Here is a 12,566-nt window from a genome sequence, read left to right on the forward strand (position 1 = left end):
TGGAGCGCCGGGCGGGGGTGACGCCCTCGGGGAGGCCGTGACGCAGGGGGCGGGGTCCGGGCGCGCCCCGCCCTGCCGCTTCACCTCCCCTCCACCCGGGTCCCAGGCCGCGCCACACGGGGCTCGCTCCCTGGCCTCTGAGCCGGCGGGGCGGCTGGTCTCCTTCCTCCTGCCTCGGCGGGGGCCGCTCTCCCTGGGCAACCTGGGGCAGGGCCTAGGAAGGCCTCTTCCTGCGCCCCTACTCCAGCCTGGAGGATGGAGATCCGGCTGCCGCCAAGAGGTCGGCTTGGACTCGCCCACTAGTCCCCTAGGTCCTTGTCCCTGGACTCCTGAAAAAGGAGTCCTCTGCTGCATCTCAAAGGCCCTTCCTTGCAGGGAGCGCCCCCCCCAGCAAATTCTGCTACCCCCCACCCCCCACACAAATACTCCAGGGAGAGGCGACATGGGGTGACACACGTGGAGGGTGCTTTTGCCAATGGGAACCTCACTGTTTCCAGCCCAGGTTGGAGAGCTCTCGCTGCCCCATCCAAAAAAGCGCCTAAAGAGAGAGGGCCATTTTCTATTTCCCCTAGTTGTCCCATCAGCCTCTTCAGTTGCCTCTCAACCCCAAGGCCCCTATCACTCTTGATGTCCAAAATCCAGCTCTGCCCAGCGGATCTTACGGAGAGTGGAGACATTCCGTATCCCTGCTGTCCAGTGCAGTGGCCATGAGCTACATGTGATCGTCCAGCACTTCAACTATGGCCAGTGTGACATTTAACTTAATTTTAATTTCAGTGTAAATAGCTATATGTGGCTATCATATTGGCCAGCCACAATGGGGAGATGATGGAGAGGCGTGCTACTTAAGGTCATGGATCCCCAGGACGGCCAGCCAGAAAGGACACTGACTCCAACTCCGCCTTTTTGCAGTAAGGAAATAAAGCCAGGCAGGCAGGAGAATTCAGAGAATGGGGGAGGGGTCCAAGGCTCAGATCCGAAGTGCTGAACACAGGCTTATGCTCTTGGCTTTGCACCGGGACATTGCAGACAGTTCTCGCTTTCGGAAGTCTGCCCTGGAGGAGCCCTAGGGTCCCACACAAGGTTGAGAGGTTGTGATTCTAGAAGTATGACATTTGCCAGGGCCTGACTGGGCCATTCAGTGCTTTTTTTTTTTTTAATCAAAAGAGGGGTGAACAGCCACCATGAAGAAGGACACCATTTGTGGCCTCAGGTGGGTGCCCTCATTCCCCAGCCTGGTAGCCCAAGGAGTAAGGGTTGGAGAAGATTTCAGCCAGTTGAGTCCCATGTCTTTGGGGGGCGGGATAGCAATGTGTGGGTTGTGTGCCTCTGCACGTGGCATGTGCAGGAGCCTATGCACGCAGGTGAGTGTGTAGTCTGTCATTCAGTGTCACCTTCCTGGCTGCACAGGATACCCAGCTGCGCCTCTCGTTTCAGACCCCAGTGAATCCAGGTGCAACAAAGTTGTGAACATGAAGTCTTTATTCTGTTTTTTCTCGAAGCAGGGAAGCGCTGGTGCTGAAGGCGGGGTGGGCGTCTGGGAGGAGCTTTACGCCCCATGCCCCGTGTGAGGGCGCAGGCAGGGGAGTGTCCAACCCAGTGCTCTAGCTCCGGGCTAGGGCTGAAGGTGTGCCTCAGCGGGCCAAGGCAAAGCCAATGCGATTGTTACGGCGATCAAACTCCGTGTAGAATTTGCGGATGAAACTGGCACCCAGGACCCAGACAGGCCCAGTGGGTGGTGAGACATCCAGACCATGGAGGGCCAGAGTGCACAGGTCATCATTCGCATAGGGATCCTGGCAGGAAGCAAGGGGTTTCCCCGATTGCCTGGCACATTACCGTTCTCCTCCCTTAGCCTTGCCTGACCCTACAGCCACCCTCAGTGACACCCCCCGCCCCCAACCGCCATCCACTCTGGGCCTCCGTTGGCCTTTCAGCCCATCATACATCCTCCAGGATGCAGTTATGGAGCTAGACACTGGGCACAAGATGCACAGCACTACCTCCCAAAGCTTACAGCCTGGCAGAACTTCTGGTCCTAGGCGAGTTACTGTATTTAACTGACCTGAGTCTGTTAAGTATAAGAAGGGCATACAGTATAGGAGCACAGCATTACTGGGGGCGTTTGCTGAGCTGGAGACAAGGGGATGAGCCAAACCTGGCTGCATATTGGAATCACGGGGGGAGTTTTAAAGACACGGATACTGAGGTGCCACCCCCTAGAGGTTCTGATTTAATAGGTATGGGATGTGGCTTGTTAGTGGGATTTTTAAAGTTTCCAGGTGACTCAGTGGGTGCGGGGCATTAAGGAGGGCACTTTTCTGGAGGAGCACTGGGTGTCATGTCAGAGGTGAATCACAGGGTTCTATTCCTGAAGCCAGGACTACACTGTATCTTAATGAACTTGAATTTAAATAAAAATAAAATAGTTAAAAAAACCAAACCTTCCCGGTGACTCTAATATGTGGCTAAGTTCAAGAAGCACCGATCAAGCATGTGATCTGTGCCTCAGGACTTGTCCCTTTTAGAGGGCCCCTGCCTACCTGTCCTCCGTGTCCTCGAGGGGCCGCCTGAGCCTCACCTGTAACACGTAGTCCGAGCTGGTAAGCGTGTAGGCTCTGCCTCCAAGGTGGAAGGAGATGTCAGGGAGTGTAGGCACCAGCTTGCAGTTCACGACATACTGACGGGAAGGTAAAGGGAGCCCTTGAGTGTGGGTAGTCCCCACCCCCCAGCTCCCCAAAGACACAGCCCTGTGCCTCTGGCTGGGCCCCTCTGCTGGAGGCCACATGCCCCACCCTCTCCCTAGGGGAACAAGACACACGTGGCTAGAGGGAGAGGAGAGGAGGGGAAGGCCCAGAGTGGCCCTGTTTGGACCTCATGCTTCCTGCTGTAATTTGGGGGCCTGGACCAGTGAGGCTTTCCCAGCCTCTGGTGCCCTTTCCTTCCCCCAGCTTCTTACTTGATTTGGGCTCAGCTCCTTGGCCCCCAAGGTCTCCATGAGCAGCCTCAGGGAGCTGGTGGGACCGGAGATGTAAGATGCGCCAGTATCCACCACTGCCATGCAGCCCTCCTCACACACCAAGGTGGCCGACCTCACAGACAGCCTGAGGGAGGCCAATCAGAGAGTCAGACAGATAGAAGGCTAAATGGGACACCACCAGGCCACTAAGCTTCCCTGAGGCAGGTGTCAGGAGGCTGTGCTAGTGGTCCAGTGATGCCTTGGAGGCGGCATCTCTCCGCACGTGGGCTGGTGATCCACCGCCGCCTCTCCAGAGCCCCTCTCCCCTCCATATCTCTGTATTCCCCATCCCTGCACAGAGCAGTCAGCAAACGTTGGCTGTGCTTTAAGAAGCGATGGCATTAGGAGACAGGACAAGATGGTAACAGTGACCCTTCCCACCCCCACCCCTACCCCCAGCAGCAGCAGTGTTTTTGGAGAGCAGAGCGGGTTGAGAGTTCCTGACCCTTTCATTTTGATCTGCCAGGAGCCAGTCTTGCTGACGCTCACGTAGTGGAAACTCCCTTGGTAGTACTGGGGGTCGCTGCCTCCCAACACCACCTCTCCTCCAAGCAAGTGGGAATTCCTAGAGGGAAGATCAGAGCTCTTGAAGACCCGTGACCTCTGAGACCCAGCACCCCAGCAACGAGGGACGTTGGGCATGGGGACCAGGGGTGGGGGAGCAGAGGAAGGCGGGAGGACGGCAAGGCTGGGAAGCCGCAGAAACACTTCTCCACCGCTCCTGCCCCTCCCCAAGCCCAACCAGACGTGGTTCCAGAATAATCCAGCTGCACTTGATAAAACATCCCCAGCAAGGTCACGGCAAAGGAACCAATGCCAGGACAGTGAGTGGAGAGCAAGATGACGATTGCCCCCCGCACTTGGGTGTGAGTTGCTGCAGGTTGGACAGGTGCATGGGTGGGGTGGTCTTTGGGACCTGCTGGGTGGGGGAGGGCAAAGGGCAGGGGGTGAGCTGGAAGGAGGGGTGGAAAACGTGGGCATCCAGCAGAGCCTGGGCCCGCGGAGGGGAGTTTGGGCTGGTGGCCTTTATGAATCTGGACCAGTTGTTTAGGAGGGTCAGGGCCATGTGGGAGTGGTTTCAGCTCCTTACTTGGAATTTCTGCAGAGAAAGACAGAGCAGACAGGAGGCTCAGGTTGGAGGTTGTTGGCCAGGGTGGGTGGTATGTGCTCTTTTTTACCCTGTAGGTGCTGGACTCACCAAGAGGTGAAGTCACTTGTCTGAAAGCCCCCTGGGGGGTGAGTGGGGTGACTGACTGCCTTGCCTTCCTCTCCTCCCAGTGCACAATGCCTCCCTTAGCGCAGGGCCTCCCCTTGGGCTGGTTTCCAGTGTGCACACGTGGGCTGCGTTTCCCAGCCCACGTGTGCAGGGGGTTTAGGTGTGCACATTTGTGTGGGCCAGTGCAACAAATTGCTGTCTTACACATTCAGTACATATGCGTGTGTGCACAATCCCAAGCTCCCACTGCCCTTTGCCCACATTTCCAGATCACCGGCCTGTTCCTTCCTTCTTGCCCCAGGGTCAAGGAAGAGGCAGGCCTTCTTCTCAACAAGGACCGCCTTCTTCCCCGTTTGCTGGATTCTTCTCCCTCCCGTGGCTGCCAGGCTCCGGTGCCCTCAGTTACCTCCTCTGTTTTCCACTTTCAACCTCTTGCTTTTGATTGGCTTCCTCCTCCACCTGCAAGCAGGCTCATGCCGCCTCTAGCATTTTAAAACACCCACCCTTCTTTCTGCTTCCCTCTGCATCTCCCCCTGCACCCCTCCTGATGTTCCCTTCCCTGTGGAATCTCTCTGGGCACTCAACATCTGCCCTTCATGTCCCAACGCCCACATCTACCTCTCAACTGTTCGCCAGGGGGCTCCCTCCTCTACAACCGCTCTTCCTGAGGAGACCGGGCCCGGTGGCCTTTGCTCAATGTGTCCCGTTTTCTTTTTCTCCCATTTGTTCTCCATTTTACCTTTGCAATTTTTCTGGACCCTGACTCTCTCTCCACTAGCCCTGTGTTCCTGCCCTTAGATTCCCTTGCCTCTAGCTCTTATGGCCTTTCCAAACCTACAGTTTGGAGCAAATCACAACCCTGCTCACAACGGCTTCCCCCAGGAGGGCTGAACCGCATATAAGCTCAGCCTAGAGCTGAAAGGCACCTATGGGCCTTTGCTTGTTACGTCGTAATGTTTCCTGTCTTCCTTCCCATCTGTAGGTTCTGGAAGGGCAGGGACTCTTTTGTACACTGTGTTCGTGGCTGCACCCCAGAACCTCCCGTGATGCTTGGCACGTGAGCTCGCGATATTTGTTGAATCAATGGATGAGCAAATAAATGAAGGAATGAATGAAGTCAACGTTCTGAGTGGTCCATCACAGGGAGGGTGCCCAGGTCACAGGTCACAGTAATGCTTTAGTTTCCATCACCCCCCACCCTGCATTTTCCTTTTGTTCTAAAGGGTGCTAATAGGACTCTCTGCAATGATGGAAATGTTCTGTCATCTACTATCCAATGTGTAGCCAGAGTCCCCACGGCTGTGGAGCACTTGAAATGGTGACTAAAGAATTGCATTTTATTATATTTTAATTAATTTAAGTAGTGACTTCCATATTGGATAGTGGAGCTCAACATATGGATTGAATACCCCTAATCATGCATCCAGAAACATTCTGGTCCCAACTCCCCTCCTACTCTGCCAGCTCTCCTGACTCCCTCCCGCACCCATGGAGCTCCAGCCTCACCTGCTGTAGTAGACGGAGAAGACATCCTCCTTTAGCACCCCCTGGGAGAGGATGTGGTCAAAGACGGGGGTAACCCCGCCAACAGCCTGTGCAGGGAAGCCCATGCCCAGAACCCCATCAAACTTGGCCAGCATGAAGGGTATCAGGGGCAGCTCTGTGACCTCTCCAAATGTCTGTGTCACCGTGATTCCGCCCACCTGTGGAAGGAAGGACCAGAGGAGACCATGCCTACGGCTCACCCCCTGGCCAGGGTCTAGTCTAGGACCCACATCCCCCAGGGTAGAGAAATTGGGGATAAGACCATTTTATCAACCCCACACACATATCCTCTCTTCTAATATACATGCAAGCTGTGGGGTTGCCCAGGACCTGGAGAGGGGAGAGGCTGAGAAGGCGTTACTGCCAAGCAGTAACTGCCAAGGTGCCAGGGGCTCCCACAGCCCCTCCCCAGGGCCCAGCTTTCATACTGGCAGGATTGGGTCTCAGCTTCTCACCCCCACTATGGGGAAGGATTTCTCCAGCCCAGCCAGACCACCTCCTCTGGTTTCCCAGACAAGAGGCCTCTCATGTTCCATGTGTACCCTTCCCATAACTTAGAGCAGGGGCTGGAGAAAGGGGTCCGATGCAAGCCAAATGGAAGAGAAAACCAAGCCCTGACCTTAATCCTAAACTCTAACCTCAGCTATGACCTTTAGACCCTATGCCTGACCCCAAAACTAACTTTGGCCATAATGTCACCAGTACTGCTGACCATGACTCTGACCCTGATTTCAGTTGGGGGTCTTGTGAAAGGGACCAGGCAGAGCTGGGCGACCTCAGGCAGGTAGGCTGACTCAAGGCTGTGGGGCTCTGGATAAGCTCTCACATGAGTTCCATGTAAAAGCTCCCATTCATCAGCCAGCGCAGAGCCGGGAGCGTAGGCTTACTCTGTGCCAGGAGCTGCTCTCCAGCAAGGGTGTTCCTCAATTGCCCAGGCTCCAAGGTGGGTGAACTGCACCCTCCCCAAGTATGGGCCTTCCAGTAGCAGGAGAAGTCTGGGGACCAAAAGGACAGGGGTCAGATGCCCTGGGGCACTCACACTTACAGTCACCTCATCCTGGCTCAGGAAACCTTTGACCCTCCCAGAAGTGTAGCGGATGGTGAAGGCCGTCCCGTTCTCCATGTAGCTGGAGGATTCTGAGGAGTCGTAGAGGCTGTGAATCTCTGGCAGAGGGACATAGGCTCAGGTCAGTCCAAGAGAGGCCCTGGCATAGGGGGCTGGGAGGCAGGTGCCTTGTGGGCATGGCCCCCTGTGGTTGAGGACTTCTGTGAAGGGGGGGGGCTTGAAAATGAGTTCTGTCAATCAAGGACTGTGTTTCTTGGGCCCCTATCATGTGCCCGTATCTCTGAGAATTTTGTCTCAAATCCAGTATTTCAAAGTAATTTCTAACGCCGGGATGAGGAAAAAATTCTGGTTCCAGTACGTTCTCCATGAGACTTACTTCTCAGGGGTGAAGACCCTGAGAGCCTGGAGGGGGTCTGAGAATGTGGTCCTCTTCCAATCTCAGGAGAGGCGAGAACCCAGGACTTCTGGGTGAGCTGGGGACTTCTTGCGGTGACATTTTACTTTGGTGGCCATATTAGGAAATGGGGGACATTTTCGTCTCTCCTCTCAGGGGCAATGGGAGCAGAAGCAGAGAGGAAATAACTCAAATAGTAGCAAAGGGTGTGAGGCAGGACAGGCAAGCACGGCAGGGGGCTTGGGGAGAGGTCCCACGGGCTGTGGGGGACGTGGGGGCTCACCACATGCTGTGTAGAGAGGGCTGCACTTTGTGGAGGGCACCCAGAGGTTGGCTGAGCCTGTGTCAAAGACGACTTTGAAGGTCTGGGGTGGGGTGCCAATGCCGATCTCGCCATAATACTGGATCTGTGGGAGTGAAAGGAAAGAGGCAGCTGGCGGGGGCTGGGAAGCTTGGGGATTTGCTGGATACCCCCTTGGGTGCTTGGGGTGAAATTAAGTAGATCACACAACCACCCTGGGTTTCCATTTTCCAGCAGGGCCTGGGTGGGACACTTAGCACTGTCTAAGGACTTGCCTGGAAGTGAGACAAGAGGGCAAAATAAAACTACTGCGAATAAAGCAAGATGTCATCCTGACCCTCAAAGGGCTACTGACACAACAAGCTGTCACGGAGCCCCATCACAAAACCCCACACCGGATGTCACAAACCCATCCTACCCGCCTTGAGGCCCAGAGCCTGGATTCCTGAGTCCTAAACCTAACCCTGCCTCTGGGCTCCTTTCTGCCCTCTGTGCCTCAACCTTTCTAGCTCTGAAATGGAAGTTTTATAGATGCTCTGTGCATCTCAGCAACTCAGTCCTAGGAGGCATGGAAAGAGAGCAAAGATAGTCTTGGGCCCCAGAGAGAGAGAGGAGACAGAACAGCGAGGTCCAAGCAGGGTGCTCACATCCAGGTAGTTGGTGAGGACCACAGGGGCGGTGCTGTTGTCAAAAGAGAATCTCTTGGTGAACTGGGTCCATTCAGAACCAAGCCTGGCCATATCCACGCCTCGCTCCTTCAGGCTTTCCCGGATGGAGGGCATTTTCTTGAGGAAGATCCTGGCCCACGGTGAAGGAAGAAAAACCAGAAGAGTTCTGTACTCCCCCACGAGTAGAGTCCCTGAAGCTTCTGGTATAACTTACCCTAACCTAGCCTAGACCCCTGAGAATCATGGAGAATTGGCCAAGCCTCCTTGAGTCCGATACACTGGTATTAAATAATCCTCATCACACTTCCTTCTGTTGTCTAATTTTAATCCTATCACTACAAGGCCCGCCCTTCCTTCCTTCCATAATTACATGTTGAACATGTAATTCTCTGGGCCTGCATTCCAGTAAATTCTAGAGATAGGAAGATAAAGACCATCGATGGATAGGGTGCCTGGGTGGCTCAGTAGGTTAAGCTTCTGACTCCTGAGTTCAGCTCAGGTCACCAACTGTGAGATAGAGCCCTTGGGATTCTCTCCCTCAAAATAAATAAGCTTAAAAAAAAAAATCGCTGCCTTCAAGGAGTTCCAGCAGGCGAGGAGACAGAGGAGGAAACGCAACAGTGACACCCTCTCTAAGATGAAGGCTGGGATGGTCCCCTCCAGGCTGGACAGGCCCGGGCAGTGCCATGGGAGGCCTGCAGGTGGCAGCAGATGCCCACAGCCGCCTGCAGGGGCTCCAGGAGGGTAGGCCAAGTATAGACACCCAGCCAGGGCTGTGGGCTGAAAGCTCAGGAGGGAATGGATGGGTGGGGTGGGGAGAGCGGCCGGCATCTCCAGAGTAACTGTGCCCCCTGCCCTTGGAAAGATGGGACTTCTTGAGCCTGAGTGCCAGTCCTTCAGCTCCTTTACCGGACACCTGCCTATCAGCTTTGGGAGGCAGAATTAAAGAGCTGAGGGGGAGGGGGTGGCAAAGCATACTGAGGGGGCCACCTGGTGGGTTTCAAACACTATACCCCCTCCACGTAGCCCTCATCCCCAACACAGACCAGCCATCCTTATCCTCACTTAATGATGAGGAAGCTGACAGGGTGCCTGGGTGGCTCAGCTGGTTAAGCATCTGACTTTGGCTCAGGCCATGATCCCACGTTCAAGATCATGAGTTTGGGACCCGTGTCAGGCTCTGTGTTTCCAGCTTGGAGCCTGCTTTGGATTCTGTGTCTCCCTCTTTTTCTGGCCCTCTCCTACTTTGTCTCTCTCAAAAATAAACAAACGTTAAGAAATTATGGCGAGGATGCCGAGGCTCACCAGGCTGCAGTGACGCAGAAATGATGGAGATGCAGAAATGATTCAAAGCAGGGTGTCTGGTCTGGTTCCCAGAGAGTATCCCCAGGGCCCCTACGGGAAGCTTCTGGGGAGCTGTCCCCAGCTGTTGACCAGGGGGTTCTGGGATTACAGCCCAATTTATGGAGACCCACCATTGCTTGGGTACCTGCTTCCTTGTTCCCTGGGTGCTCACAGCCAGCGCTGCACAGCCTAATGCTCATGGAGGACGTGCTGTCCGGCCGTTGTGTGATTCCGATCAACCTACCCAATCTTTCTGGGCCTTCTGTGAGCCCCCATGAACTCCTTTGTAAAGACGGACTGAACAGTAGTGCCTGCCTCAGAGAATCCCTGCAGATTAAACAAGCTGCCTGCTGCTCAGTAAAGAGCATGAGCAGACTGCAGTGAAAGCACCTTGAAAATGGGGTCCTGTGTTCGGATCTCCCAACGTCCTTTGCAGGGCACTGCACACAGAGCAGGTGGAAAAAATTTGTGTTTCAAAAGTCTCTTTCTCCACTCCTGGCCCAATGCTGTTCCTCTTCTTTTTATTTCATTCATTTTTTGAGCATGAGCATAAGTGAGGGAAAGGCAGAAGGAGAGGCAGAATCCCAAGCAGGCTCCGCACTATCAGCACAGAGCCTGACATAGGGTTTGAACTCACCAACCAGGAGGCCATGAACTAACTGAGCCAGAATCAAGAGTCAGACACGCAACTGACTGAGCCACCCAGGTGCCCCTCTTCTTCAGTTAATTTTTTTAAAATGTTTGTTTATTTTTGAGAGACAGAGAGAGACAGCATGAGCAGGGGAGGGGCAGAGAGAGAGGGAGACACAGAATCTAAAGCAGGCTCCAGGCTCTGAGCTGTCAGCACAGAGCCCGACGCGGAGCTCAAACCCACAAACCATGAGATCATGACCTGAGCTGAAGCCAGTACTCAACTGACTGAGCCACCCAGGCGCCCTTCTTCGCTTTTTAAAGAGAACAAAGGAGGGGTGCCTGGGTGGCTCAGTCGGTTAAGCCTCCGACTTCGGCTCAGGTCAGATCTCACGTTCGTGGGTTCAAGCCCCACGTCAGGCTCTGCTGACAGCTCAGAGCCTGGAGCCTGCTTCCGATTCTGTGTTTCCCCTCTGCCCCTCCCCCTCTCATGCTCTGTCTCTCTCCGTATCAAAAATAAAATAAAAATTAAAAAAAAAAAGAGAACAAAGGAGAATGTTTTTACCTCAATCCCACCTTTACTCTGGGGGTGGGGGTTGCATGCAGGCACTCTCTCACCCCACACCCCTACCCTAACAGTCTCTGGGAGCCTGGGAGCAGGTGAAAAGGCTTTGGAAACAAAAGGCCTGGTGTATGTTGAGGCCCAGCCTCGTTACACGTGACCCCCCTGAGCCTGTGTCCTCACCTGTAAAATGGGACCGCTGGGTTGTTAGGAGAATTTGAGGGGATATGTGGAAAGATCCTGTGAAATCCTGGACATTTTACAAGCTTAGCAACTAGGACTGTTAAAACCTGCCTTCTTAGGGGCACCCGGCTGCCTCAGTCGGTGGAGCATGTGACTCTTGATCTTGGGGCTGTGAGTTCAAGCCCCATGCTGAATGTAGACATTACTTGAAAATAAAATCTTTAGGGGTGCCTTGGTGGCTCAGTCGGTTAAGCATCTGACTTCAGCTCAGGTCATGGTCTTAGGTTCTTGATTTCGAGCCCCGTGTCAGGCTCTGTGTTGACAGCTCAGAGGCCGGAGCCTGCTTCAGATTCTAGGTCTCTCTCTCTCTGCCCCTCTCCTGCTCAAGCTTGGTCTATCTCTCTCTCGCTTTCAAAAATAAACATTAAAAAATTAAAATAAAATCTTTAAAAAACAACAAAGAAGTCCCGCCCTCTTACTTGAGGTCTTCCGGCCCCACCACCCGCCCTCCCCACACCGAAACCCTCCCTCCTAGAGACCCTCTCTCCTGCTTCTCCCCTTCTGCAGCCTTCTGAACTCAGCGAACTGAATGCCCCGGTTTCCACAGGGCCTGGCACCGGACGTGGGTGTTGCTAGGCCCCCTCCTCCTGCCTTCAGGCCACCGTAAGCCTTTCTTACAATCCGCCCTGTAGGACTAGTAACAGCTGGGTGTTTCCAGCCTGCTGGCAACACGAGGAGGGCTTTCCATTCGATTCCTCATTCAGTCTTAGAAGCAGATCTGGGAAGTAGGTGCTGTTATTATCCCTGCTTTAGAAATGGTAAGCTGAGACCTGGAGAGATGAAGTCACTTGCCCATACTTTCCCAGCTGGTTGGTCCCGCTCCTGGAGCAGGATTTAAACCAAGACAATTCAGCTCTAGAAGGCTTGTATTTAACCACTATATTGTTTTCCTCGGTAGGATTAACCATCCCACCCCCTTAATAATAAGATTGCGGGCTCCTTGGGAACAAGGGGCAGGTCTTAATCACCTGAGGTCCTCGCCTGGTAATCTGTGCAGGAAGCAAGAGCTCTGGGCAGGGATCAAATGACGTGGCTTTGGGGCTCCTCGGGTAGTGTGTCACTGCTGGCCCTGTGACATCAGGCGAGCCGCCTCTCTGACCGGGCCCGCGCCTCCCTGCCCAGCTGGTCGTGAGGACTGGATGACATCCCATATGTGAAAGCCTGGGGTGTTGGGAAGGTGGTAACCCCTGCACCCCGCCACCCCCACCCCGCCCCGAGCCTGAGTTACCGTCTGAAGGCACCAGGGTCTGCGGGGAGACCAAAGGTGCAAGAGCCACAAAGCACCAGCAGGAGGCCCCAGCGAGGCATTCTTCTCCCTTGGTCCATCCCTGGGTGCTGAGCTCTCTCCCGAATCTGCAGAAGCATCACGGCTTCCCAGAGCCCTTCTCCTTTTATGCGCTCCACACGTGGGATGGTTGTAATTTTGCTCTGCCCTGATTTATTATCTGGGGGCACATGGAGGGCGGCCAGTAATAAATCCCCCCGATGGCACGGTGCTAGACGGGTGACCAGGTTTCAACCCAGAGCCCAGGAGCCAGGGGGAAGGAGGGCTGTGGGAAAGCAATGCTGTGCCCAGTG

The 12,566-nt window shown here is 54.6% G+C and overlaps 1 protein-coding gene and 1 long non-coding RNA gene across 2 annotated transcripts; one reads left to right on the forward strand and one right to left on the reverse strand.

Annotated features, from left to right (window-relative positions):
- The first annotated feature begins 17 nt into the window (after window positions 1–17).
- On the forward strand, window positions 18–5,335 carry LOC115286777. Its single transcript, XR_003906265.1, has 5 exons — window positions 18–280; window positions 778–911; window positions 1,168–1,213; window positions 3,486–3,885; window positions 5,218–5,335. It is a non-coding gene; the product is annotated as an uncharacterized LOC115286777 (long non-coding RNA).
- REN (renin) lies at window positions 1,465–12,336 on the reverse strand. The gene is made up of 9 exons (XM_029933161.1): window positions 12,217–12,336; window positions 8,189–8,339; window positions 7,524–7,647; window positions 6,826–6,944; window positions 5,742–5,938; window positions 3,465–3,584; window positions 2,960–3,104; window positions 2,582–2,680; window positions 1,465–1,796 (listed from the first exon to the last, which is right to left on the reverse strand). The coding sequence occupies exons 1-9, from the start codon at window positions 12,312–12,314 to the stop codon at window positions 1,635–1,637; spliced, it is 1,215 nt and encodes a 404-aa protein (XP_029789021.1). The 5' UTR covers window positions 12,315–12,336; the 3' UTR covers window positions 1,465–1,634.
- Window positions 12,337–12,566: the final 230 nt, after the last annotated feature.

Source organism: Suricata suricatta, chromosome 3 (assembly GCF_006229205.1).
Source record: "Suricata suricatta isolate VVHF042 chromosome 3, meerkat_22Aug2017_6uvM2_HiC, whole genome shotgun sequence".
NCBI classification, from domain to species: Eukaryota; Metazoa; Chordata; class Mammalia; order Carnivora; family Herpestidae; genus Suricata; species Suricata suricatta.